Source organism: Delphinus delphis, chromosome 2 (assembly GCF_949987515.2).
Source record: "Delphinus delphis chromosome 2, mDelDel1.2, whole genome shotgun sequence".
NCBI lineage: Eukaryota > Metazoa > Chordata > Mammalia > Artiodactyla > Delphinidae > Delphinus > Delphinus delphis.
Window position 1 is genome coordinate 63,158,863 of NC_082684.1, and position 26,243 is coordinate 63,185,105.

The 26,243-nt window shown below is 36.3% G+C and overlaps 1 protein-coding gene across 1 annotated transcript in view; it reads right to left on the reverse strand.

The window, feature by feature from the left end:
• Positions 1–6,291: 6,291 nt before the first annotated feature.
• The window catches only part of BRMS1L (BRMS1 like transcriptional repressor), a 42,334-nt gene continuing 22,382 nt past the window's right edge, over positions 6,292–26,243 (reverse strand). Inside the window, exons 5-10 of the mRNA XM_060004670.1 lie at positions 16,902–16,998; positions 15,763–15,846; positions 14,793–14,857; positions 13,685–13,724; positions 11,454–11,580; positions 6,292–10,071 (exon numbers count right to left, since the gene is read on the reverse strand). Of these exons, the coding sequence (XP_059860653.1) occupies positions 9,954–10,071; positions 11,454–11,580; positions 13,685–13,724; positions 14,793–14,857; positions 15,763–15,846; positions 16,902–16,998 (531 nt within the window). The 3' untranslated portion in view covers positions 6,292–9,953. The remainder of the gene's footprint in view (positions 10,072–11,453; positions 11,581–13,684; positions 13,725–14,792; positions 14,858–15,762; positions 15,847–16,901; positions 16,999–26,243) is intronic.

The following is a 26,243-nucleotide window of genomic DNA, read 5'->3' on the forward strand; positions in this document are numbered from 1 at the left end:
GACATGTGTCCCTGTCAAAAGGAAAGCCACTGCCCTGGGTCATCCAGAAGGTTACCTTGGCACTGGTTCCCGCTCAGGCTTCCTCTTTTCCATTAGGTGTTGATGGCCTTCTTATCCCTTGCCAGACAGTCTGGGAGTTTTTAAATTGAGACAGGAAATCATAGGAAATAAAGAAATGTTAGTAATGTCTTTACTCTTAGGAAAACAGTTTGAAGACAAACAGTCTGAACTCTTGGGCCGCCCAAATCTTGGAATTCTAACAGGGACACCTCAAAGCGCCCTCTGCTGGCAGCCAGTATTAATCACCGCTAGAGTCAATAATTACAAATAATTACTAATGCAGACTTTACTTGTACATAACTACATTTTAAACTCGTGATCACATATAAGGAGTTATATTTATATTTACTATGATGTTCTCCAACTGACAAAATGGAATTCAAGCATATAAGCTAAAATAGCTCTAACTTATACAGAATCTACAGTTAAAAGACATTCTTTTTGAATGACACAGATAGATCCTTAAAAATAATGTCCTTAAAGACAATACACACACACACACACACACACACACATATACACACACACACACATACACACACACACAGAGCACAATTAGTGCCTCTCTCTGAGGGGTAAGGTTACAGGTATCTCACTATCTAAGTTAGATATATTCTATAATGGAAGTGCAAAAAAGAGACATTTTTTTCTTTACAAGTTTTCAAGTATTACAAACAAATCTAAATGCTACTTGAAAATGAAATGAACTAGTCATCTAAAATTATTGAGAATAACTGTTAGTTAAAAATTACTATTTTTGAAATTCTCTATTATGAACAGCTATCAGGAATAAATGTATACGTCAGAAATCTGTGCTTCTAACTTTACATTTTTCCCTGGTCAAAAATAAACAACCCATGACTAATCTCTTTCATTCTTCATGTAAAATTTCTGAGTGCCTAAGAGAGATGGCGATAACAAATGATAAAAATAAATTCTATGTAATTATGAAAATTAAAGTTGTATTTACTGTGGTTGATAAAGTCATTTATTAGTATACTACAATCTTAAAAATAGAGTTGAATAGTTTAAAATAGTTAATAAAATTAAGTGGAGAGATAAAATTATATCTTAAAATTCAGGTCATCCATATTAATAATTTCTAAACTGATAATTACTCCTGTGTCAGCATGGTATTGGAAGATATTTAAAATATCATTTATCTTGCTCAAAAAACTTAACTATTTTGTGTATTTACCCACTAATACATACAGTACCTGTTTATTTTAACTTTAATCTAGAAAGATTATAGAAAGTCTATGCTTCCCAATTTTCAAAGCTCTAATAATCGTATGCCTATATACTGAGGTCACTAAAACATCACCCTAACTTTGGGTATAACTCAATGTTTCAATGACAATGTTTATACCCTAAGAGAAGGAACTATGAAGCAATCTAGTTCTAGATCTTTATATAAAAGATCAGTGAAGTAATTCATTTTCCAGTGTGAATATTTATTAATTTGCTATTTATAAATATTCTTTATTGAATTATCAGCTAGGCCATTCCTGATTAATAACAGTCTAGAGATTCTATTGATTATAAGTAGATTATTGGGTAAAACACAACCATACAAAACTATTTTAAGAATGCTGAGGATAAAATTGGAGAAGTGGGGAGCAAAGCTTACAACAGGGTTATTGATTTAACAGACAAACTATTTACTGCCACATCCCTTCAGAGCACTTCGATCTGTACAAAAAGTTCTGTTTCCTTTTTTTAATTCCACACTCTGTTTCTGTAGTAACTCTAAAGCATATAATCCGTTGCAATGTTCCTAAGCCTTTTACATGGTGAATTCTTTTCAGTCAATAAACAGTAATAACAATATAATGCTTGTTTCGAACTTTATCTTCTTCCTGAATATCCCTTAATTAGTACGCAACAGAATTAAATGTGACTGCAGTCTCACTATACGATTTTGAATAATTAAAAGAAAAAATACAAATTCCAAACTAAGCACCTAAGTCTTGTAAGAATTTACTGCCACCTTCAGGTTTTAATCAAAATGCAATCGTAGTACAGCTTTTACATTTCCAGGAGACAGTCCCTGGTTAATGTAGTTAAAATATTAACATTATTTTCTGGTTTGGGAAGCAAAGTGCTATCTAAGTTAGACTGCAGTACAAATGTCTTTCATGAAATACCCTTTCACCTTGTCTTTCATGATTCTTCTACAATGTAATTGAAAATGAAAGCCTACAGTATTTTATCAGTCACTATAATTACATACAGGGAGCTCCCAGAACACTGTCCAGAATATACCTAGGTATCTTCAGACTAAATCTAATTTAAAAAGCTCTTCAAGCAAAACAGTTTTAAAGGTTCCATGTGTCAGTGCCCTCCAGCCAAAGACGACCAGGAACACACCTATAGTTAAACAAGTTGGGTTTCTTGCTCACTGCAACGAGGGAGCGCACACACCATGGGGGCTGTGGGTGTCTGAGAAAGAAGGTGTGAGAAAGGACTTAGAAGATTTGGACTTATAGTGGGAGATGTGGGGTTGTGTTCATGGAAGTGGGGCTTGGCTCTGGATGGGATACTGTCAGGAACTGGGGGCACTTCTGTGATTGGGCACTTTAATAAATCTTATTTATAAGGCAGGAGGAATGAAACAAGGCCAAAGCCACCATGGATAAAACAGCAGCAGCTGTTCATATTAGCCAGGATAGGGGAAGCTTTCAGATTTTTGTGGTTGGCAGGCTGACCTTGGTTTTGTCTATACTTACACAAGATTATGAGGGGGAGCAGGGTCTTGGTTTTTTCGTCTCACTTCATCGCGGGCACAGAGTGGCCTTGTTTGATGTTGATGTTCTATGCGATTGTTTATGCTCAACAGAACACAAAGGCCAGTGCCAGACAGTTCCCAGTTGTCAGGGGCTGCTTTTCTTTCTCAGGGGAACGTTTGCAATTCTACCAATACCTTTAGTGTTATTCCTTGAATTTGTGGTGAAACCATAAAAGTTTATTATGTTTTTTTAAGATGGAAATCAATAGAATTTGAAGCCCTGGTGTTCATGATACATGTTGTAAGCTAAAAAAAAAAAAAATTAGGAGGGTATTTATTAGAAGACTCATGTAACATGAGGAAGATTGGGTGCAGGTGGACTGTGGGTTAGCTGGAAGCAGGAAGTTAAATGCCAAGAACAGTCTCTCATCTCTTCAGCTCTCCATGTCATCTTTCTCCACAGGGCAGGAAACTTAATTGCCTATTGCTTAATTGTCTTCCCACTTACATTTAAAAAGGGAGACTGACTCTCTTTCCACAGATATAATTTGAAAGATCCCAGGGGAGGGTTCCAGCTGGGGCAGCCTGAGTTACAGACCCACCTAATCTAAACAACTGTGACCAAGAACGGCAGAGCATGAGAGAGATGGATGCTCCCATTGGAACCACATGGTTGGGGAAGAAACAGTTTCTGGAAAAAGTAGAACTGGAGTGCTGGGCAAAAGAGCTGAAGTTCAGCCAGGAGTGAAAAAATCAGTTCTGGGTTTTAGAAATAAAATACCTGCTATAGGCAGTACTCTTTACAATAGTCAAGACATGGAAGCAACCTAAATGTCCATCGACAGATGACTGTATAAAGAAGATATGGTACATATATACAATGGAATATTACTCAGCCATAAAAAAGAACAAAATAATGCCATTTGCAGCAACATGGATGGACCCAGAGAGTATCATACTAAGTGAAGTAAGTCAGACAGAGAAAGACAAATATCATATATCACTTATATGTGGAATCTTAAAAAAAAAAGATACAAATGAACTCATTTACAAAACAGAAATAGACTCACAGACATAGAAAACAAACTTATGGTTACCAAAGGGGAAAATGGGGAGAGGGGGATAAATTAGGAGTTTGGGATTAACAGATACACACTACTATGTATAAAATAAACAACAAGGACCTACTGTATAGCACAGAGAACAATACTCAGTATCTTGTAATAACCTGTAATGGAAAAGAATCTGAAAAAGAATATATATATATTTTTTAATTTTTAAAGGTGATTAATAAAAAGTCTTGACATTAAAGAAAAAGACAAGCACAGAAGAGTACGTATAATATTCCTTTAATGTAAATAATGGGTCCTGCTTTGCCCTATTTTATTTACCTAGCAGAAAAACAACCAATATAAGTCATGGAATCTTCTAAAGCTCAAAATGGAGAGAGAAAAAGAGGAAGTCCAGAGAACTAGGAGAGGACACAGGAGGCATCTTGCAGGCAGTGGACAGACCAGCATCCTCTCCTTCTTTGGTCTTCCTTCACCTCGGCAGCCTCGCAGAGAGTGGACTTGGGCCATGACCATGACTGGTGCTAAGAACTCCCTTGAGCAGTCACACCAGGAGGAGGGAGAGGAGAGCTCTACAGGAGGGGAAGGGGAACGAGCAGACACAACCCTTGGGCTCCCCTGACTATGAGAAGCCTGAAACCTCCCAAAAGACCCTTGGGCATGAGGGACGGTACAGCTCAAGGGTGTATAGGAAAGGCCCAAACCAATTTGGCCCTGACATAGTGGGTACTGTCATTATTTATACATATATAAGTATATTGATAAAATACGTATAGGTTAACACCATGGAGGGTAAGCTTCAAATCAAAAACTGCTATAGTGGTGGGGGAGTTGGGGGGGGGAAGAACTGGGAGATTGGGACTGATATATACACACTACTATGTACAAAATAGAGAACTAATGAGAACCTGCTGTACAGCACAGGGAACTCCACTTCGCTGTACAGTAGAAACTAACACAACATTGCAAAACAACTATACCCCAATAAAAAAAAATTGCTGTAGCCAATGAATAATTTAAACAGTACCTGAAGTTTTTTTTAAATCGTCTTTCCTTAATAAGTGCAATTACCCATAAATGTACTTAAACATAATACACTGAAATCATAAATTTATCTTCAAAGAAGTGAAAACACTTCACTATTTTTGCCATTACCAATAACATTTTCATATTTGCTCAATAATAAGCGAAATATATTTCTTTCAACATCCCACTAATAGCAGGTATCATTTAGCCTCTGCCTGAGGATCTGGTTTCCTAAGCCGTTTAACATAAATTATAATCTTTACTAGCAGAGATGAAATGCTACCATGTGGCCTGCTTCTGGACTAGAATTATAGCTCTTCTCTCTTCAAGAGAATGCAACAGTCTCCTGGCAAGTTCACCCACTTCAGACTTCTGTTAGATACAGAAAAATGGAAAAGGAAAGGAAAAATGAACTCTAAAGATTGTTACTACATAACTTTTCCCCTTGACCTTCTTTAATAAATTGTGTCTTTGAAAGAGAATATATTAACTTCAAGTTTAGGAACAAAGAAATTTTAGACTTATAGTTGCTTTCTAGTTATAGATAGATGCTAGAAAGAAGATAGATGATAGATAACGTATATAACATATATATATTTTTCAGGAAGATCAGCAACTTGAGATAATCAACTAAGTTTAAGACCATTCAAAATATAAGTTCTGCCACAATCTTTTGCCTTGCATACCTTGAGGAAAAAAACCCCAGAAATTCCTAATATATGGTAAATTTATAAAGTAAGCATATCAGAATTCTGACATTTATGTTCATTTTGTTTCCAACATGAAAAATATTAAATAATGACTTTCTGTTTATATACTAAACATAGTTCCTGGCACATGGCAGGCATTCGAATTACCAGTATTATTATCACTGGCTGTCCATGAGCCAGGGGCCACACTGGTCCAATAAACTGGGCAGAGTAGCAAAGTACATAATATAGAAAGAACTTAGAGGGGGCCTGTGGACCAGGCCTGCACAGTGAGATCCTGGTCAGCAGAGCACCAGGAAAAAATAAAATCAAAAATAAGATACTAAAAATAGAGTTGCCATGATCCAGCAATCCCATTCCTGGGCATATATCCAGACAAAACTATAATTCAAAAAGATACATGCACCCCTATGTTCATAGCAGCACTATTCACAATAGCCAAGGCATGGAAACAACCTAAATGTACATCAACAGATGAATGGATAAAGAAGATATGGCATACGTATACAATGGAATATTAACCATAAAAAAGAATGAAATAATGCCATTTGCAGCAACGTGGATGGACCTAGAGATTAACATACTAAGCGAAGTAAGTCAGAGAGAGAAATACAGATACCATATGATATCACTTATACGTGAAATCTAAAATATGACACAAATGAACATATCTACAAACCAGAAACAGACTCACAGACACAGAAAACAGACTTGGGGTTGCCAAGGGGGAAGTGGGGCTGGGGAAGCATGCGTTCAAAGTTTGGGACTAGCAGATGCAAACTATTATATATAGAATGGATAAACAACAAGGTCCTACTGTATAGTACAGGGAACTATATACAATATCCTGAGATAACCCATAATGGAAAAGAATATGAATATATATATGTATAACAATCATTTTGCTGTATATCAGAAATTAACATGACACTGTAAATCAACTATACTTCAATAAAATTTTTTTAAAAATAAGATGATAACAATGTGTCTGGCACAATACCAGGAAGGGGCTATCTCACAAGAGGACAGGTGACCCCTTCAAGTTTCGACAAAACCATCTTTTGATTCCAAGTTTGCTTTCACACAGATTTTCCTAGAAGGAAAAAATATGCCAAGTAGTTGACTTGAGGAGTCTGGTCTCCTTCTCAGTGAAAATTATTAAACTGACACTCGGCTGTCACTTCAATCCACTGTGAATGGGTCGGTCTAACTCCCCCAGAGCTGTCAACTCAGGCATGTTATTAGTTTGATAGAGCTGCCATAACAAAATACCACAGACTGCGTGGCTTAAACAACAGAAATGTATTTTCTCACAGTTCTGGAGGTTAAAAGTCCAAGATTGAGGTGTTGGCAGGTTCGGTTTCTCCTGAAGCCTCTCTCCTTGGCTTGCAAGTGGTGGACTTCTCACTGTCTTCACATGGTCCTTCCTCTGTGTTCACGTATCTGCTGTCCAAATTTCTCTGTGTCCAAATTTCCTTTTATAAGGACATCAGTCAGACTGGACGAGGGCCCAACCTAACACCCATTTTAACTTAATCACCTCTTTAAATGCCCCATCTCCAAATACAGTCACATTCTGAGGTAATGGGTGTGATGGCTTCAAAATATGCATTGGAGGGGCGGGGGAGATACAATTCAGCCCACACCAGGGCATATGAATAAAGTTTAAGTTTCTGGGCCTATGAAGTAAGGGGCAAGACTCTGAGCCACAGTGACCAATGAGGGAAACCGCCTCAATTAATCCCACCTGACATATCAGGCACACTTCCAGTAGTTCATCTATGAAGACAATAGAAGGAACATACATTTTCCCTAACCTCATTCTGAGCTTTTGTGTTCTTTGAAAAATACTTTACATTTCCTTACATTTAGCAATTAAAATCATTTATATTCCAACTTGGCAAGAGACTACATAAATCCTAACTAGTGTATTCATTCATCCTACAACCATTTTCCTTATCAATTCATTTTAGTTCAGTTTTAGTGTACTGGACTTACTGGATCCAAAAACAAAATCAGAAATAACCAACGTCCCTGTTCTTCTTTTTAAATAATTATCAAGTATTTAAGATTGTACATTGTTCTGTCAGTGGTGTTTGAGTTCTGAGTAACAACACACATATCAAAACAACTTTTACGTGAAGAAGTTTGCAATGAAAAGTACTCAGTGTCCACTGAGAAGAAGGGACAGAATGAGGAATGTACATTAGTGTTTGCTAATAATTATTAGTGATGAATTGGATTACTGATGATTAGATTCTTTTAATGGGAAATGTCGAGAAGGGATAGACCAAACATGAAATCCTGGAAGCTGTGACAGTTAAGGTCCATATATTGATACTAAGACAGAGTCTGATCGTAAACAAAGTACCAGCAGCTGCTAGATCACATTTTGCAGATTCTAACAGTTCCCCTAAACTAGACCGTTTTTGACCAGAAGTCAAATGGCAAACTGCCAACAACGAAATATATTTTATAGTATTTCAATCATAGACAAGCATACACTTACCTGAATCAGTATCAATATTATGGAAAAGTTACATATGATATAAACATTGAAGTTCTGAAAGTAAATGTACTAAATCATAGTCAGTTTTTAAAATAAAGACTTTCTACTTAAAATTTCAGAACTTACACGGTACAGTTTTATTAAAGTAGAACATATATGCATATATTTAAATTAAATATAACTTAGCTGCCTTAAATATCTAAATATACGCCAATAGAGGTTGAATTGTGGTTTAGGGATGCAGAAACATTTGTTCAACACTCCGACACTCCATATCTATTAATGTAAATTGCCTTAAATCCTTCTTAGAAGTAGACAGGTTATAAATAATAAAAGTGCACAAGTCATTCAAGACACTACGAATGACACGCAAACACATCTTTTTATTATATACTAAATTTAAAAATCCAAATATTATTAAAAATGCTTATGAAACATTGTATACATAAGTACTGTCAAATACTATCAGATTATGACATTATGTACATTTGCTAAGGTTAATTAGAAACAGAACAACGTACATAACTGCTGATAATTAACTTCAGAAGTCAAATATTTTAACATTTGGCAACTGTGAAGTAGTGATCTGCACAGGAAGATGTTTGCAGAGGTAAAATAGCGAGAAAACAAATGGAACAATGCAGATATTCCTGCCCTAAGTGTTAATAAGTAGATCTCTTCCTCATCCTCTTAAGTCTCAATATAACAGAAATTAAAGTGCACAAGACCACCAGGAATACCTGATTTGGTTGTACCCTAATATATACTACAGCCAATTGTGCTGCCATATTGAGGGTTTCAATTCCCTGTACTGTTCCTGAGGTTTTAGAAGTTAATTTTGAATGTGACTAGGGGAAGAGAGGCCAATGCTTTCTAAATTGCACCAAGTGGCCTTAAAGTGTAGAAACACCAAAGATAAAAATATTAATTTGGGAATAGATTCAAGGAGATCATCCCTGTCTATTTTGCCCTAGGAATAAAATTAGGATACGAATCTAGTTTTACCTCTGGAAAATGCTTACTAAAAATCTGTTTCAAAAGATCAGACATGTACAGCAAGCACCACAATACTGTCAGTTACTGTCCACCGCTTACATACTGCATCATAAATACCAGGCATATATACCTGCCCTCGAAAGGTTCACAAGAAATAAAGGTAGAAGCATGTTATTACTTGACACTAATATTTCTAATCAACATGAAGTATAATTTGTAAAAATAGGTCACCTCCATACAATCAAGGAAAAGGAGAAGGAAAGCTCCTAGTCTACAAAAGTGCTCCTTTTAGCTTTCAAACCCAATAGCTTAATTTCGGGTAAAACAAGATTGCAAAGTAAGGCCATCAGTTCTAAATAAGCTGATGATGCCATCTATACATACTCACGTATATATGTTTAAATTTCAATTCTGATTTGACACAAATGTACTATTACAAACCATTTATAGGAAACATTTTATAGGGCTTATTTACAAATATATGATCAGTGACAAAGACACTGAAAATCAAGAAAACTGCAGATAAATGTAGCCATTGCTAACATAGTTCGCTAAAGGTAAGACAGATTTACATAAAAACCAAAGAAAAAAGTTTAGTAAGAAACCCCTACCATATATACCTATTGGTCACTGGGCCAAAAAGGCAAATAAATGTAATGATCATGATTAAACTTTTATCACTGTCTCTTTCAATAACATATCAACATGAGGTCTATTTAGAGTACTACCTACAAATACACAGTCTCTCATGATTCGATGAGAATATTAAGTTACTGAATATATTTTTTTATTCCCATGGCACATCATACTTGGTAACACTAATAAGGTAGATTTAGATAACACTTAAATCATGATTACGAATGTTTAATTGAATATTTTCCTTTCTGTAGCTGTGAAATGTAAAGCTTAGATTTGCTTCCATCAGGCCTCTTAAACCAAACTTCATCATGGTTAATTGTTGTAATTACAGCACTAAAAAGAAAAAAAATACGAATGAATGAATTACAATATGCCTTCTCCACTCATTTTAGAGCACAAACTATAAAACCACAATAGCTGGACTATAAGAGTAGATTCAGGTATGTAATTGTCATTTATCGGAATGCTATCAGCAGGGCATGCTGTCAAAAATATCACATTCAGCAACACTTAATAGATAATCTCCTTTCTTTTCTTAATAGAGTTGGTAAAACTTACTACTAGAACTATTAAAAGCACATTGTCCCTAACTCCATTCCCACCCCACCTCCAAAAGAAGAAAAAGTGGAGCTAACACCACTCCTTATGTAGTATTACACCTCCAACTCATATCAGCCTTGGCAGTAGGAAATCTTTCAAATGCCAAACTTAATTCCCAGTGTCAAGCATCTGTGGTACTTGTACAGATTTTTTTTAACACTACTAATCTTTACATAGACATCTTTCTAAAAATATATGTGTTTAATCCTCTTTTATGCTATTTCATCTCCTTTTTAACCACATTTATGCTAAGTAGTAGTAGTTAAATGTCTCAAAAGCAATAAGATAAAGCAAAGAATCCATGGGTATCATGTATAACCTAGTAATTAATTAGCTCAATGAGCTTCTATGAGAAAAGTTACTATACACACTGATCCTGAAATGAGTATTCTATACTAAACGCGAACACTTTATTTACTACTGATGCCTAGAAAAAGATAGTTTCTTACTGTAGAAGGTTACTACTCTGAGGATTAAATCCTAAACTACTAAAGGAATTAAAGCAGCAATGGGCAATAATATTTTCCAAAGGCCACACCAGATAAAACTTATAAGGCTCTATAAATAATTATATAAACTCTATTTAAGCCTAGACAGATTGAGTTTTTTAAAAGGCAATTTTCAGTTTTCAAGTTATACTTTAATTCCCACTACTCTAAGTTTTTGTTAATTTTCAATTCCTTTCCCATTCTAATTGAAGCAAATTTTTAATCTAAAATACTGTAATAGACCCCAAAAAGTTAAGGATTAATAGAGCCACACTGTGGCAGCATACTGTCAAATTCATAACAGTCTGGATTAAAGGTCATAATATTAGGATCATAGCAAGTCATCTATTATAAGAATTAATAAATGGGATTTCTTACCTGGCTAAATAATTCCAACATTTCCATTTGTGTTAATGCTTGTGTCCATGAACTTAATATGTAACTCTGGTGTATAAAATTAATACTGGTGTGTAAACATGCTAATCAAATCATATGTCAAGAGAAAAAAAGAATCCATAGGGAATTAATAATGTATTATGAATGCACTATGGAAGCAGCAAATATTTACTGACAACAATGTGGTAAACTCTAATACTGAGTAGCACTGAAATGATAAAGGCTTTTTACCTTGTAGGACATTCATCTTTTTTGTCAATACATATTGTCTGTCCACGTATATACCATTCACCATCATAATACAATCTTCCCTCTTCGGATCTAGCACTGTGCAGGTGTTTTTCCAGTTTCACAGGTGCTAAAGGGATCAGTTCAAAAACTGTTATATTAATGAGACATTGTCAGAAGAAAAGTGCAGAACATTAAGTATTAACACCAACCCATGCATATATGTGAAAAAACACTAACAATATTTCTTAGATAACAAACCTAAATCTAATGAAAACAAGAGAATTTCATTTCTTACATTTTTATATAATTCATTCAGTTTTTAATATAGCTATTTAATAAAGCTAAACAATATATAATAAATCAATTAACTAGACAAGTGTAAGAAGGAGAAGCAGATATATTATCAATTACTAGTGCCAACTTCAAGTGAGATTTAAAATCTGAATTGTCATATTTCTACTGAAAATTATATTTTTCATATTTTCTCCCCTGCAGCTGACACTTCCAAAAAAGCAAAGTTTAATAAATATTCCAAGAGTTCCCCAGGACTTTGATTCTAAAAAGGAAATGTCCTCAAGTAGAACTTCCATTTTGAAATCCTAGAAATGGTTTGAGATTCACCAGATAAACTCATGCAGAGAAAAAAAATGTTCTTTATAGAAACACACTGTCAAAAGCATACCATGAAATACACACCTCTGCATCATTCAAATGTCACCACCTCAGAAAGGTCTTCCCCAACCACTCTACCCACTCCTCAGTTAATCTTCATCACAGCTTTAATTTCCTTCATAGCAATTATTACAATTTGTCAGTATCTGTTAGTTATCTATTTACATATACATTATTATTCTGCTTCCCCCCAAGGAAGTTCTAGGAGGTCCATCTGTTGCACCATTGTATTCCCAGAACCTCAAATAGTGCCTCCTATATAGAAGGTGTTCAATAAGTATTCACTCATTCATTCGTTCAACAAATGTTTTCTGAGCACTGCGACTAAAAGAGAGATGTTTCTGACCTTTGTGGAGCTTACGATTCTCTCAGGAGACAGGTAAACATGTAAACGATCAATAAAAAATTACAAATTGTGTTAAGTGCCATGAAGAAAACAAATAGTACACATGCTAAAGATAACATAACAGGGGTCGGGGAGGAGACCCACTCAACCGTGTAGTGAGACTCTTAAAGGAATCCATGACTCAAAAATGTTCAGAATATAGGTAGTTGCCCTTCCACCTAATTCCCAAGGGAAGCAGTTTAGTACAATATTGCTAACAATTTCCTGACATCATATAACGTTTAAAAGAATCCTTGGGTTAAATATAAAATAGAAATTGATCTCTTATAGATTATCTGTTGGGATACGACTCTTCGTATGTAAAACATGTTTTATTTAAAATTCTTGCTTCATTGTTCTTAGGATTAGGAAACCTCATATACAGTGAAAGTAGGCAGAAACAGAGAAAGTTACCCTAGACAATAATGCCCATCACTATCTTGGCAGTGATTTCAGACTTTCCAAAAAATTGTGAATAGTATAATTTGATATAAATTTTACTAAGGCATATCAGAATGTGTAAATCTTAGTGGTGTGTAAATTTTCTTGATGAATCCCACTGCCAGCACTCTAATCTCTCGCCTAGAAAACACAGGCACAGAAGAAATTTTGCCCACAATTCCAGAGGATTCACAGGCTCCCTGAAGGCCATCCACGGACTCCTAAAACCTCCCCTACACAATTACTGAACCCATAAAAAACACTAAGTACATACTTTTAAAATTACTGATCCATTATCAGCAATTGAAATGTAGTTGAAACACTAAAAGAAGAAATACATTCCATTCAGAAATCTTGAAACTTTTACATGAGACAAAGACTCCAGAAGAATTCCTCATAATTCTGGGGATAGTGTTCACTGATGAAGTGAAACCAGTGATAGGGGACTGACTTAAAAAGTCTCCACAGGGCTTCCCTGGTGGCGCAGTGGTTGAGAGTCCGCCTGCTGATGCAGGGGACACGGGTTCGTGCCCCGGTCCGGGAAGATCCCACATGCCGCAGAGCGGCTGGGCCCGTGAGCCATGGCCACTGAGCCTGCGCGTCCGGAGCCTGTGCTCCACAATGGGAGAGGCTGCAACAATGAGAGGCCCGCGTACCGCAAAAAAAAAAAAAAAAAAAAAAAAAAAAAAAGTCTCCATAGCGAAGATTTCTGAACTCAGACTAAATGACTTACGTTCTGTTTTCACTCTGTGTGGACCCAGTGTAGCCATTGCCTTAATTAAAAAAAAAAAAAAAGAAGAAGAAAGATGTCTGAGTTCATAGGCAAAGTATATTTTAGTTTCTATTTAATATATACAACACTACTGATAAGCCCAATAACAAAAACAGTGAAATACGATCTTTAGCTGCTTCAATAAATTGGTAATATCTAAGACCATAGGAATATATAAAAAGAATAACAATTTCTCCTAGAGGTGTTATCAATATCCGAAATAATCTCAAATTCTCAACTAAGAAGCTTCTGAAAATAGAAAAATTTAATAAGAAAACAAGTCTCCACTTTCAAACAAGCACAGAAAATCCTATAATGCTTGAATGTTTACAGACAGGATGCAAGACATATGATAAGGGTTCAAATATTCACTTTCGTTTATTCAACAAATATTTATTGAGTGTATTCCATGAGCCATTATCAGGCTAAGAACTAGGCACAGAATGGTAATTTATTATTATTTTGGGGTAACCTAAATAAATGCTTTTCTGCACTTTTGCATGAATTATTAATTACATTATCACAGGAAAATACAGTCAAACAGCTGACATGCATCTCTTAAGATACTCTTGCAGGGACTTCACTGGTGGCTCAGTGGTTAAGAATCCTCCTGCCAATGCAGGGGACACAGATTTGAGCCCTGGTCTGGGAAGATCCCACATGCCGCGGAACAACTAAGCCCGTGCACCACAACTACTGAGCCTGCATGCCACAACTACTGAAGCCCGTGCGCCTAGAGCCCATGGTCCGCAACAAGAGAAGCCAATGCAGTGAGAAGCTTGTGCACCGCAACAAAGAGTAGCCCCCTGCTCGCCATAACTAGGGAAAGCCCACGCGCAGCAACGAGCACCTAACGCAGCCAAAGATAAACAAACAAATAAATAAATAAATTTATTTTAAAAACTCTTGCAATTCACTATTATCTGTATTAGTATTAACTGTCTTAGAGAGACTGTTGCAAAGTAAAGCATATTTACAATAATATTTTGATGTATTAGTGAAAAATCATAGACTCTTAAAAAGTAGACTATAAAAAATATACTTGCATTCCATTGCTCTTTAATCATACCTTCCTTATTGTTGTCCAGTCTTCAAGAATATCAAGATCTTGTAGCATATAAACTATATACGGACGTTGAAAAGTCAAGGTCAATTTAGCTGTAAGAATTTCACATTTTGAATTATACTTCCAAACTTCTGTTTTTCAGAGAATGGAACAATGACCTCTGGACAAAAACCTTCAGCATGCTGAATTCTGACTTCAAATTATTCTTCAAAAAACTTAGTACCAGGATAAATATGTTCCAGTACTTCAGATGTTATAACCATATTCCCTTAGTCCTATGGTATCAAGGATAGCAAGATATACCACCAACCTAATCACTGGTTTGAGGTGGGGGGAAAAAGGCAGGAGCGAGAGGAGGGTACCAAAGGGAATGCCAAGACTGAATGCACATACTAATTTAATTTAAAGACACTCCACTTTCAGAGACATTAAAAATGTTAAAAAGTACACATGAGGGCTTCCCTGGTGGCACAGTGGTTGAGAGTCCGCCTGCCGATGCAGGGAACGCGGGTTCGTGCCCCGGTCCGGGAAGATCCCACATGCCGCGGAGCGGCTGGGCCCGTGAGCCATGGCCGCTGAGCCAGCACGTCCAGAGCCTGTGCTCTGCAACGGAAGAGGCCGCAACAGTGAGAGGCCCGCGTACCGCAAAAAAAAAAAAAAAAGTACACATGAGAATTAAGCAATCATGCTACATACTAAACAGCTGCTTCATATCAAAGCCCTTGTGATCTACAAAGCCATATTAATTTCAAAGTTGGGATCGTTACTAAATTTCTACTCCTTCCGTACTCCTCTTAATCTAAACTATACCCTTGTGCCTTCAATCGGTTTTATAAATCATCTTTCGCTTATTACAGGATCTTGCAAATAAAGACAATGTATACTAACAAAAGTTACAAAAATATGCACAATGCAAAAATGTACATTAAAACAAAACAAAACAAAAAAACCCAGAAAATTTGAAAAAGGATATCTGAAACCACAACTGGCTTCTTTTTGTCAGGACTGAAAGGGTCCTTCCTCTTTTTTCTTGACTGAAGCTCATCGTTCCACAGCTCTGGCAAGAAAATAAAAATTAAGTATTAGCTGATTTCTAGAGATCAAAGGAGGAAAGAAAGACTATATAATTTCATAGTAGCAAAATTTCATTGGTGTCTATGTTTATATACTGCATGTGTATACTATACATATATATATGACTATATATAATTTCATGAGCAGTTATATATTTTGAATTTTCCTCTGCTTTTATTAGAGCAAAATTCAACTTGGCACTTAGTGACTAATAACTGATAAACATATGTCAGGCACTGTGGTAAATATACATCACATGAATGGTCTCGACTAATCCTCAAAGCTACCTCTGAGGCAGATAGTCTCACTACTTCAATTATAGGAGGAGACTGATTTAGAAAAGCTAAAGTGACTGTCACTTGTAGTCACCCAACTACAAGTAATGCGTCATTAGAGCTCAGCTTGTCCACTCTGTCTACTCCATATCAGAGAAATAGAATTTATAACAAGTAAAATAATACATATGCAAGAACAACAGGATAACCCAGTAAATCTTCCATCCAGTGTAGAAAGCCTTTCCACGGTACCTCTGAAAAAGCCATTTCACTTTGGACTGATCTAATTAGTAGTAAGTATTTCCTTTTCCTGAGACAAAAATCTGCCTCCCTGGAAAGTCCACCCATTTGTCCTAGTTTGTGTGGGACCAAACAGAAAAGGGTTTTATTCCTTCTTCCACATGACAATCTTTCAAGGCTTAGAGGAAAGAACATATACTACAGCTGTCTTCCAATACTATTCTTATGTTTTAATAATATTCTTACTATTCTTGTAGTATACTATCTTATGCCTATAGTTCCTGTCTCGCTTCTGTTTTGTTCCCTTTCATGTGCTCCATTCTCTACGTCTTTCTGAAGTGTGAGTCCAAATCAAAGCAACGATCACAATCATATCAGATTCTTTAGCAGTCTTGCCCCTTCCTCTCTCATTAGGACACTTCATTTACATAACATATGTAAAGGAGACTACATACAGCGAGACACCTCAGTAAACCAAAGGTTTAGTGTCACTTAAACATGACAGTCACAGCATTCCCCTCACCTGAGGTAATATCAATGCTATGCCTGTCCTCTTCAAGCCTTCTTATCTTCTCCTCTAGTTCACTCTGCACTGTATCATATAACAAAAGCTTTTCACTCTGAAAAAAAAAAAGAAAGCAGATCACACATAAGTAGAAAGATAAAATCAGTCTATCTTAACTAAAAGTACCAAATAACTCACTCTTAAAGTATTTTAACATATGGCGCTTTTGTTTAATTTCAACTTAAAAATTTTAATGATAAAATGTCAAATATATGAATAAACTAACACTAGAAAATACAGAATCTAAATATAGGGACAACTATATACAATTAAATTGTTTAAGAACATCTAAATGTATATGTGATAAATAAAGAGGCAAATATTTACTTTACAAAAAAACTCATAGTAAGCTCCCATGGCCCCTTTTAAATATAAGCAGGTCCCACCTGTACCACAATGGAGACCTTGTCCTATAAAGTATATCATTATAAAATGGATCACTTTTTCTCATCAGAACAATTCCCTGTTAATATCGCAGAATCATATTAAAATAGACTAATATATCACCAGGAGAAAAATTCAAATCTAAACTTTACAATTATTTTAAACAATTCAATTATAGTCAAAATCCTAAAATTACAGATTAATTATATCCAAATCTTTCAACAAACCTACAGAAAGATTGAGTCACTTGCTAAGAGACAAGACTGTTCACTAGTAAATCAGACTAGAATCCAGGTCTACTACTTCTAGCCCACTGTATCCCTTATTTTAAAAGCCATAGAACACACATCAGTATAATATATAGATTTATTATATAAAAAGCTATGATAGATTTCCACCCATCCACCACACCCTTATCTCTAGTAAGGATATTAGCCTATTGGGCCAGATATATAGCTAGATGTGACTGTCTCATAGAGGCCACTGGAATGCAGTTAGTTATGATTTCTTGTGGATGGCATTAGCCATGCCCATTTTCAGCATTCCCAGTGTCACTTATGAAGTCCTCTCTTTTGGGTTTGAAATTTAGAGTCTACACATGCTTGAAGGTTCTCCTGAGTGGTAGAGAAAAGATGGCTTTTGTCAGGTTGAAGCAATCCAGGAGCTAGAGAGAAAGCAAAGCTGAAGAAGACTAAAACTAGATCTCATATGAAAAATTACCTCATTACATGCTACTCTCTATGCTTACTTCCTTTTACTTACCCCTCTGCCTTTGGCGAAGTCTAACAGATATTCTAGCCTTATCTACATTGTATTACAAGAATTGGGAAATGTTATGTAGCAGAGAAAAAGGGAGAGCAGGCTGTGGCCACAGTCAAGATCGTGTGACAGCTATAAATAGAGCCGGATTCTCCAACCAAAGATGACTCCGAATGCTAAGCAGGAGTGATAAGGCTTTTGCTTTTAAGAATATTTCAATTTTAAAAAAACTTTTAAGTAAAAATTAACATTAAAAAAAAGAATATGGAAGTTTAACTGCTGCATTCTCTTTGCTTTCCATTGATAAATTTGCCCTAGGCCAAGCAGAAATTCTAAAATAAATCTACCAATCATTCTTTACAATTTAAAAAAAAAAAAGCCACAATGGGACTAAAATGTTTGAAGCTATCTCTAAAAATATAATGGGTATATTTTAAAGTATACAAATAGAAGTATCTTGATTCTATCCTCACTGTTATTTCTTTGATCTTCTCTCCCTTATCCCCAACCCCTCAACAACTTTCCCTGAGAAGGAAAGTCATAATGAAGCAGCTAAAAGACACCTAGAAAAGAAAGAGGCATCCAAACTCCCTTGCTTTGGTGCCTGGAGAGGCCTCTATAGTCAATAGGTAACTTAGCTTTTTTAAAGTATTACTAATTATAATTACATGTTTGGCTTCAAAATCCCACAACCCTCCAATCTCCACACCTATACTTAGTGAACCGGCTCACTGAGCCCTTTTGCAGGCTGACACCTATGCTCCTTCTCATCAGGGCAATGCCAGGGAGCCCCAGGAAAGTGGCTCCAAGGTTCCATGTTTGTACTCGTCTCCCGCTGGCCTGGGTTCAGAACCAGCTCCCTTTCGGCAGTTCCCTGACTTAGGCACCTCACAGTTCCCAACCTGGAATGGAGTCCTCGGAGATTTTCAAAGACTAGCATTACCAGAGAGTAAACCATATTAAAAAGCTACAATCATTTTTTTTTAAAGTGGGATACACTGGAATGAAAAGATAAGCAGAACAGAATTTAAAAGCCAAGAAATAGACCCATTGGTTATGGGAAATTTTATGAAAAGGGTGACTTTTCAAATCATTTGGAAACCTGATGACAATAAATGACAACAGAAAAATAAGTTTAACTATATAGAGAAAAACTCAGGTTCTTTGCCTCATGTTATACAAAAAAATTAATGGACTAAAGAGTTAAATTTACGAAATGAAATCCAAAAGAACTAAGGGGGACGCGGGTTCAATCCCTGGTCAGGGAACTAAGATCCCACATGCCATGGGGCAACTAAGCCCACGGGCCACAACGACTGAGCTCCCGTGCCTTGACGAGAGAGCCCGCGTGCCACAAACTACAGAGCCCACGCACTCTGGAACCCACGCACCACAACTAGAGAGAGAAGACCCAGCCGCCACAACAAGAGAGAAGCCCGTACGCTGCAACGAAGAGCCCGCGCAGCACAACAAAAAGATCCTGCATGCCTCAATGAAGATCCCATGTGCCGCAACTAAGATCTGATGCAGCCAAAAAATAAAGAAAAATATCAGCTTCAAAGAACTAAAGGAAGGATGGGGACTCTTTATTTGATGTTGGGGTGAGAGAAGTCTTTCAAAGCACAAAAATTAGAAGGACAAGTTTTTTTTTAAAACTATGCACACAGAAATTAAAAACACATTAAAAGCAAATAAAAGTAAGAGGAAGGCAATAAAAAAATATTTACAACATGACAAAGGCCTAATAACCATAAGATGGAATTAAACAAGCATGGATAAGTCAGTAAGAAAAATCTAAATACTATCTATACTCACTGCCAAAATCAGCCAAAAAGAGAGACAGAAAACACAAGTGCAAATTAAAATGTGCATTATGTGATATTATTTTTCACTTGACAAAGTTGTTTCATTCTTTTCAAGTATAATAAACAATGCCAACCGATACTGAGAATATAAACCAACTCAACAATTTGGAAAGTAATTTAGAAACAAGTATTGAGGACTTCACTGATTGTATCCTTTGATCTAGTAATTACACTGAAGATTCCATCCTAAGGAAATAACAACCTCGACCAATGTTGTATGGAAAAGGATGCTCACAACAGCAATACTTGTAATGCCAAAAACTAGGAACAAAGTAAAATCCAGTAATAGAGTATTGGCTACATAAATTATTGTACATCCATACTACTACTCTGCAGACACCAAAAATTCAGAATTCAAAAAGTAGGGAGAAACTGCTAGAGTAAGATTACAAATGAACCCAGATCATAAACTCTCTCTTCCCTAAGACATAATGAAATAAACAAAAATATGTACAAAATAAATCAACAAACCACACTTGTAGTTCTCAGACAAAGGAAGGGGCACAATGTCATGCCATAATCTCTGAACGTGGTGACTAAACTGAGACAGAACCCCAAGACCTGCATTATGTACACTACACACATGTGTGCACTTCATAAAGAAAGAATGAGAGAAGGGGGAATATTCTGAAAAGTCTGAGTTATACTTCCAAATCTAGAAAGAAATGAAGGAGGGTCTGGATGAGGGAAAATACATGAAAAGCCCTAGAGACAGAAAGCCCTCTTCATCATGGTAGGCTCACCAGTGAGAAGAAAACTTCCACAGCTCAGCAGCTGACAAGCTCTGCACATAGGCAGACTGTACTGACTCACTCTTAACTATGAATGATGGCCAAAGGACTAGTTATTTGTGAAAAGCATCGAAATGAAAGACACAGAGACAAACAAACAAAAAAGAAGTATAAAGAAACAGACACAAGTCAAGACACAGAAAAAAAATTCAAAACAACTACATTTAATACCCATAGAGGAAAGCGATTACACCCATAAGGAAAGAACAGGAGTTAGAAAAAATATTAAAAAATGAGTAATCAGAGGGCATAAGTGCTCTTGGAAATTAAACACATAATAGAAATAAAATATTTAGTAAAAAGAGTGGATGAGAAAGTTGAATATGCTCTAAAAAAGAATAAAATAAGAATAAAGGGAGGGAGGGGTAGGGACTTCCCTGGTGGCATAGTGGTTAGGAATCCACCTGCCAATGCAGGGGACACGGGTTCAAGCCCTGGTCTGGGAAGATCCCACATGCTGTGGAGCAACTAAGCCCATGTGCCACAACTACTGAGCTCACGTGCCACAACTACGGAAGCCCACGCACCTAGAGCCCGTGCTCCACAACAAGATAAGCCACTGCAATGAGCAGCCCGCGCGCTGCAACGAAGAGTAGCCCTCACTTGCCGCAACTAGAGAAAGCCCGCACACAGCAATGAAGATCCAACGCAGCCAAAAATAAATAAATTTTTAAAAAAATGAAGGGAGAGGGGTGGAGGGAGGTACAATAAAAATATATAAGATCTATATAATATATAATAATTATATGAAATATAAGAAAATTCAAAGATCAATCTTGAAGGTCCAGCAGCCAACCAATAAGAGTTTCAAAAAGAGAAAACAGAAAATAATGGAGAAGAACAATATAAGGAACTTCCCAGAACTAAAGATATGAGTTTCCTGATTTAAAGGTTCCTTTGAGTATTCATAATGAATGAAAAGAGACACACAACAAGGCACATCATCTTGCTGTTCCACAGCACCAAGGATAAAGAAAAATAGGTATTCAGGAAGAAAACAGGTCACGTACAAAGGATCAGGAATCAAAATAAGAGGCTTCTCATAAGCAATACTGGGAGCTAGAAGACAATGGAAAAATCCCTTCAAAATTCTGAGGAAACATGATTACTTACCATCTAGAATTCCATACTCTGAATTGGGAGTTAAGATGTTTTTGGACACGAAAGATGTAGGGTTTTAAAACATGTCCAATAAATGTTTGACATGCCTCCCTTCAAAAGGTAGAGTCTAATTCCTCTTCCCTTGAATGTGGGTAGGACTTAGTGACTCATCTCTAATGAACAGAATGTGGCAGAAATCTAAGTTATTAAAAACCCTGTCACTTCTGTCTTGCTCTCGTGACCCGTTCACTCTGGGAGAAGACAGTCACCAGGTCATGGGGGCCCTCAGTCAGCCTGTGGAGAGGCCCATGGGACTAAGGCTTCCAACCAACAACCAGCAACAGCTTGCCAGCCTTGGAAGTCAGTCACTTGGGAAGCAGATCCTACAGCCCCCTCTCAAGCCTTCAGACAACTGCTTCCCTGGCTGACCTCTTCACTGCAACTTCATGTGATTCCCTGAGTCGGAACCACCCAACTAAGTGGCTCCCAAATTCCTGACAATGGAGACTGCGAAATAATAAATGTTGATTATTGTTTTAAGCGACTAAATTTTGGAGTAATTTATTACAAAGCAATAGATAACCAATACAAGAGGTCTCAAACAACTAACTTCTGTACACTTTTTCCCAAGAAGCTACTCTATGAAACTGAAAAAAGAAAACAAGATCTAGCAGGAAAGATGTAAAGGGAATTTCCAGGGTGATGGTGAAGAGATACACCTTAAGACAGAGATGCAGCTGGCCTAGAAAGCATCTGAAGGATGTAGCAGGAAGGAACAGGTGAACAAGGGGTCCAGGGGTGGAGAAGTTGCGCCCAGGAGGGAGGACTCCAGAAGGAAATGGGTCTCATGGATTACCTGATGCATTTGATCACGTGGAAAATGGCATTGGGGGTTTTCATAAATCTGCTGGAGTCTCTGGGAAGAATTGGTAAATGAGAGAAAACTAACAAACAATAAATGAAGCAATTAATCCCAAGGTTAAAAAAATAGTTGTAGAAAAAGGGAAGTTTAAGCAAAGTATAACTCTTGGATCAGTAAATAATATTTATAGTTACAATAAGAACAAAAATTGTGACACAACAATATTGGAAGAATGAGATGAGGGGAACTATTATGGAATCCTCAGCTTTCATAACAGGAAACCAAAAGGTAATATCTAAAACTGATATTATTTAGAAATATGAAGGTAAACTCCAGAAGCAGTAGATAAAAGATTTTGATAGACAATTGCTGCTGGGATGTAAAATGTGGAGATGGGAGAGGGACTGCTGTTTTTCATTACAAGCCTGTGCCTTCAGAAATATGTACACACATTATCCCGTAAAAACTGACTTTTAAAACGGTATTCAGGGAGGGGGAATTGGATGAAGACAATCAAAAGGTACAAACTTCCAGTTATAAGATAAACAAGTAATAGGGATGTGATGTACAACATGATTAATATAATGAACACTGCTGTATGTTATATATGAAAGCTGTTAAGAGAGCAAACCCTAAGAGTTCTCATCTCGAGGAAAAATACTTTTTTCTCTTTCTTTAATTTTGTATCTATATGAGATGATGAATGTCCATTAAACTTATTATGATGATCATTTCACAATGTATGTAAATTAAATCATTATGCTGTACACTTTAAACTTACACAGTGCTATGTCAATTATATCTCAATAAAACTAGAAGAAAAATTAATTTTTCAAAATAAAACACAAAATGACCCCCCCCAAAAAAGTATTTAGAGCCATAAGGAAACGCTCATGAAATGCTGCTTATAAAAAAGTTAGGATACAAAATACTATACATAGAGTCATATCAGCTATGTGAAAAACAATTATACAAACACACATACTTATTAACAGTAATTACTTATGCTTGGTAGATTATGGTTGCTTCTATTGTCTTCTTTAGACTTACTTCTCAAGTTTTCTCAATAGACAGTTATTAATGTTATAATCAGAAAACAAAAAATAATTAAATGAATAGACAACCAAAAAATCAGAGCTCTGAAGAGCTCTCACCAATCTTCTCAAGAACTGAAATCCTAACCCTGAACCCTAAGGGCCTGGCTGAGACCTTGCTACCACCTGCTGTCGCATCTGAAAACGCATTTGCAGCTCTGTGGGGAGGCTTAAATGAGATAACCTAAATAAAGCATCTCCACCCATCTTAGTGCCTGGCACACTGTAGTATTCTATAAATATGATTTTCTCCCTTAATTTGTCACAAACCATCTGCTGCCTAATTGTCTCTGTGGTTTTTGGCACACTCTCTATGTGCATACCTGTGTGAACCTGTCTAGTCTCTGGTCCCGGCCCCTCCTTCCTATCTGCTGCTAATCAAACTTTTATTCTGACAACTGTCAGTGTGTCTTCCTTCTTCCCACTTCCCTTGCCTCTCAGGTTATTTCTATATTAGTCAAATGTAGAACTAAGGAACAAGCAGATACAAAGCCCTGAACAACAAGTTCAGATTTAATGGTAAACTGCATGAATGACTAGAAAGATCAAAGGATTTCAATCCTGGTCTGCTGCTTATTAATTGTGTGACCCCCCAAGCAAACTATTTAACCTCTCTGAGCCTTAGTTAACCCATTCATAAAAATCAAGATAATTCCTATGCTATAAAGTTGTAAGTACTAAAATGAGAGAAAGAATGTAAAACACATAACACTCTAAATGTAAGTTCCCATTCACCCTTTATTTCCTATCTAAAATGCCCTTGAACTACTAGTGAGTATTTTCAGATTAATTATATAATTAAACAGAGTAATTATAATATTAATTATGTATTAAACATACAAAACAGCAACCCATAACTAAACCACAAGAAATTTAGGTAAATATTTAGCATCTCTATGGAGGAGGGAGGACTGTCAAAGCTGAAAAATGATGAGAGAAAGAATATCAATATAATTGTCTAAGTAAAAAACATTACTTGAAGATATCTTATTGACTTGTATTTATGGCAATATAGTAGACTACATATCCACAAAAAACAAAACAAAATAAAACTTTCACCACACCTAGACAGACATTCTAGATAAAATACCACAAAACTCTTTTTATAAGGTATAGCTAATCCCTTAAGAAAATAAGAGATTACCCCCAAAGACCAAATATAAACAAGGAGTTAAAAACCAGTATGCTAACCTGATATTAAAGCTGGGGTTTTCCAAAATATAGCAGAGGGAGGAACACTCCCAAACTCATTTTACAAGGCCACCATCACACTGATATCAAAACCAGACAAAGATGTCACAAAGAAAGAAAACTACAAGCCAACAACACTGTTGAACATAGATGCAAAAATCCTCAACAAAATACTAGCAAACAGAATTCAACAGCAAATTAAAAGGATCATACACCATGATCAAGTGGGGTTTATCCCAGGAATGCAAGAATTCTTCAATATATGCAAATCAATCAATCAATGTGATACATCAAATTAACAAATTGAAGGAGAAAAACCATATGACCATCTCAATCGATGCAGAGAAAGCTTTTGACAAAATTCAACACCGATATATGATAAAAACCCTGCAGAAAGTAGGCATAGAGGAAAATTTCCTCAACTTAATAAAGGCCATATACGACAAACCCACAGCCAACATCATTCTCAATGGTGAAAAACTGAAACCATTTCCACTAAGATCAGGAACAAGACAAGGTTGCCCACTCTAACCACTATTATCCAACATAGTTTTGGAAATCCTAGCCACAGCAATCAGAGAAGAAAAAGAAATAAAAGGAATCCAAATTGGAAAAGAAGTAAAGCTGCCACTGTTTGCAGATGACATGATACTCTACATAGAGAATCCTAAAGATGCTACCAGAAAACTATTAGAGCTAATCAATGAATTTGGTAAAGTAGCAGGATACAAAATTAATGCACAGAAACCTCTGGCATTCCTATACACTAATGATGAAAAATCAGAAAGAGAAATTAAGAAAACACTCCCAGTTATGATTACAACAAAAAGAATAAAATATCTAGGAATAAACCTACCTAAGGACACAAAAGACCTGTATGCAGAAAATTATAAGACACTGATGAAAGAAATTACAGATGATACAAACAGATGGAGAGATATACCATGTTCTTCGATTGGAAGAATCAACATTGTGAAAAGGACTCTACTACCCAAAGTAATCTACAGATTCAATGCAATCCCTATCAAACTACCACTGGCATTTTTCACAGAACTAAAACAAAAAATTTCACAATTTGTATGGAAACACAAAAGACCCCGAACAGCCAAAGCAATCTTGAGAACGAAAAACGGAGCTAGAGGAATCAGGCTCCCTGACTTCAGACTATACTACAAAGCTACAGTAATCAAGACAGTATGGGGCTTCCCTGGTGGCGCAGTGGTTGAGAGTCCGCCTGCTGATGCAGGGGATAT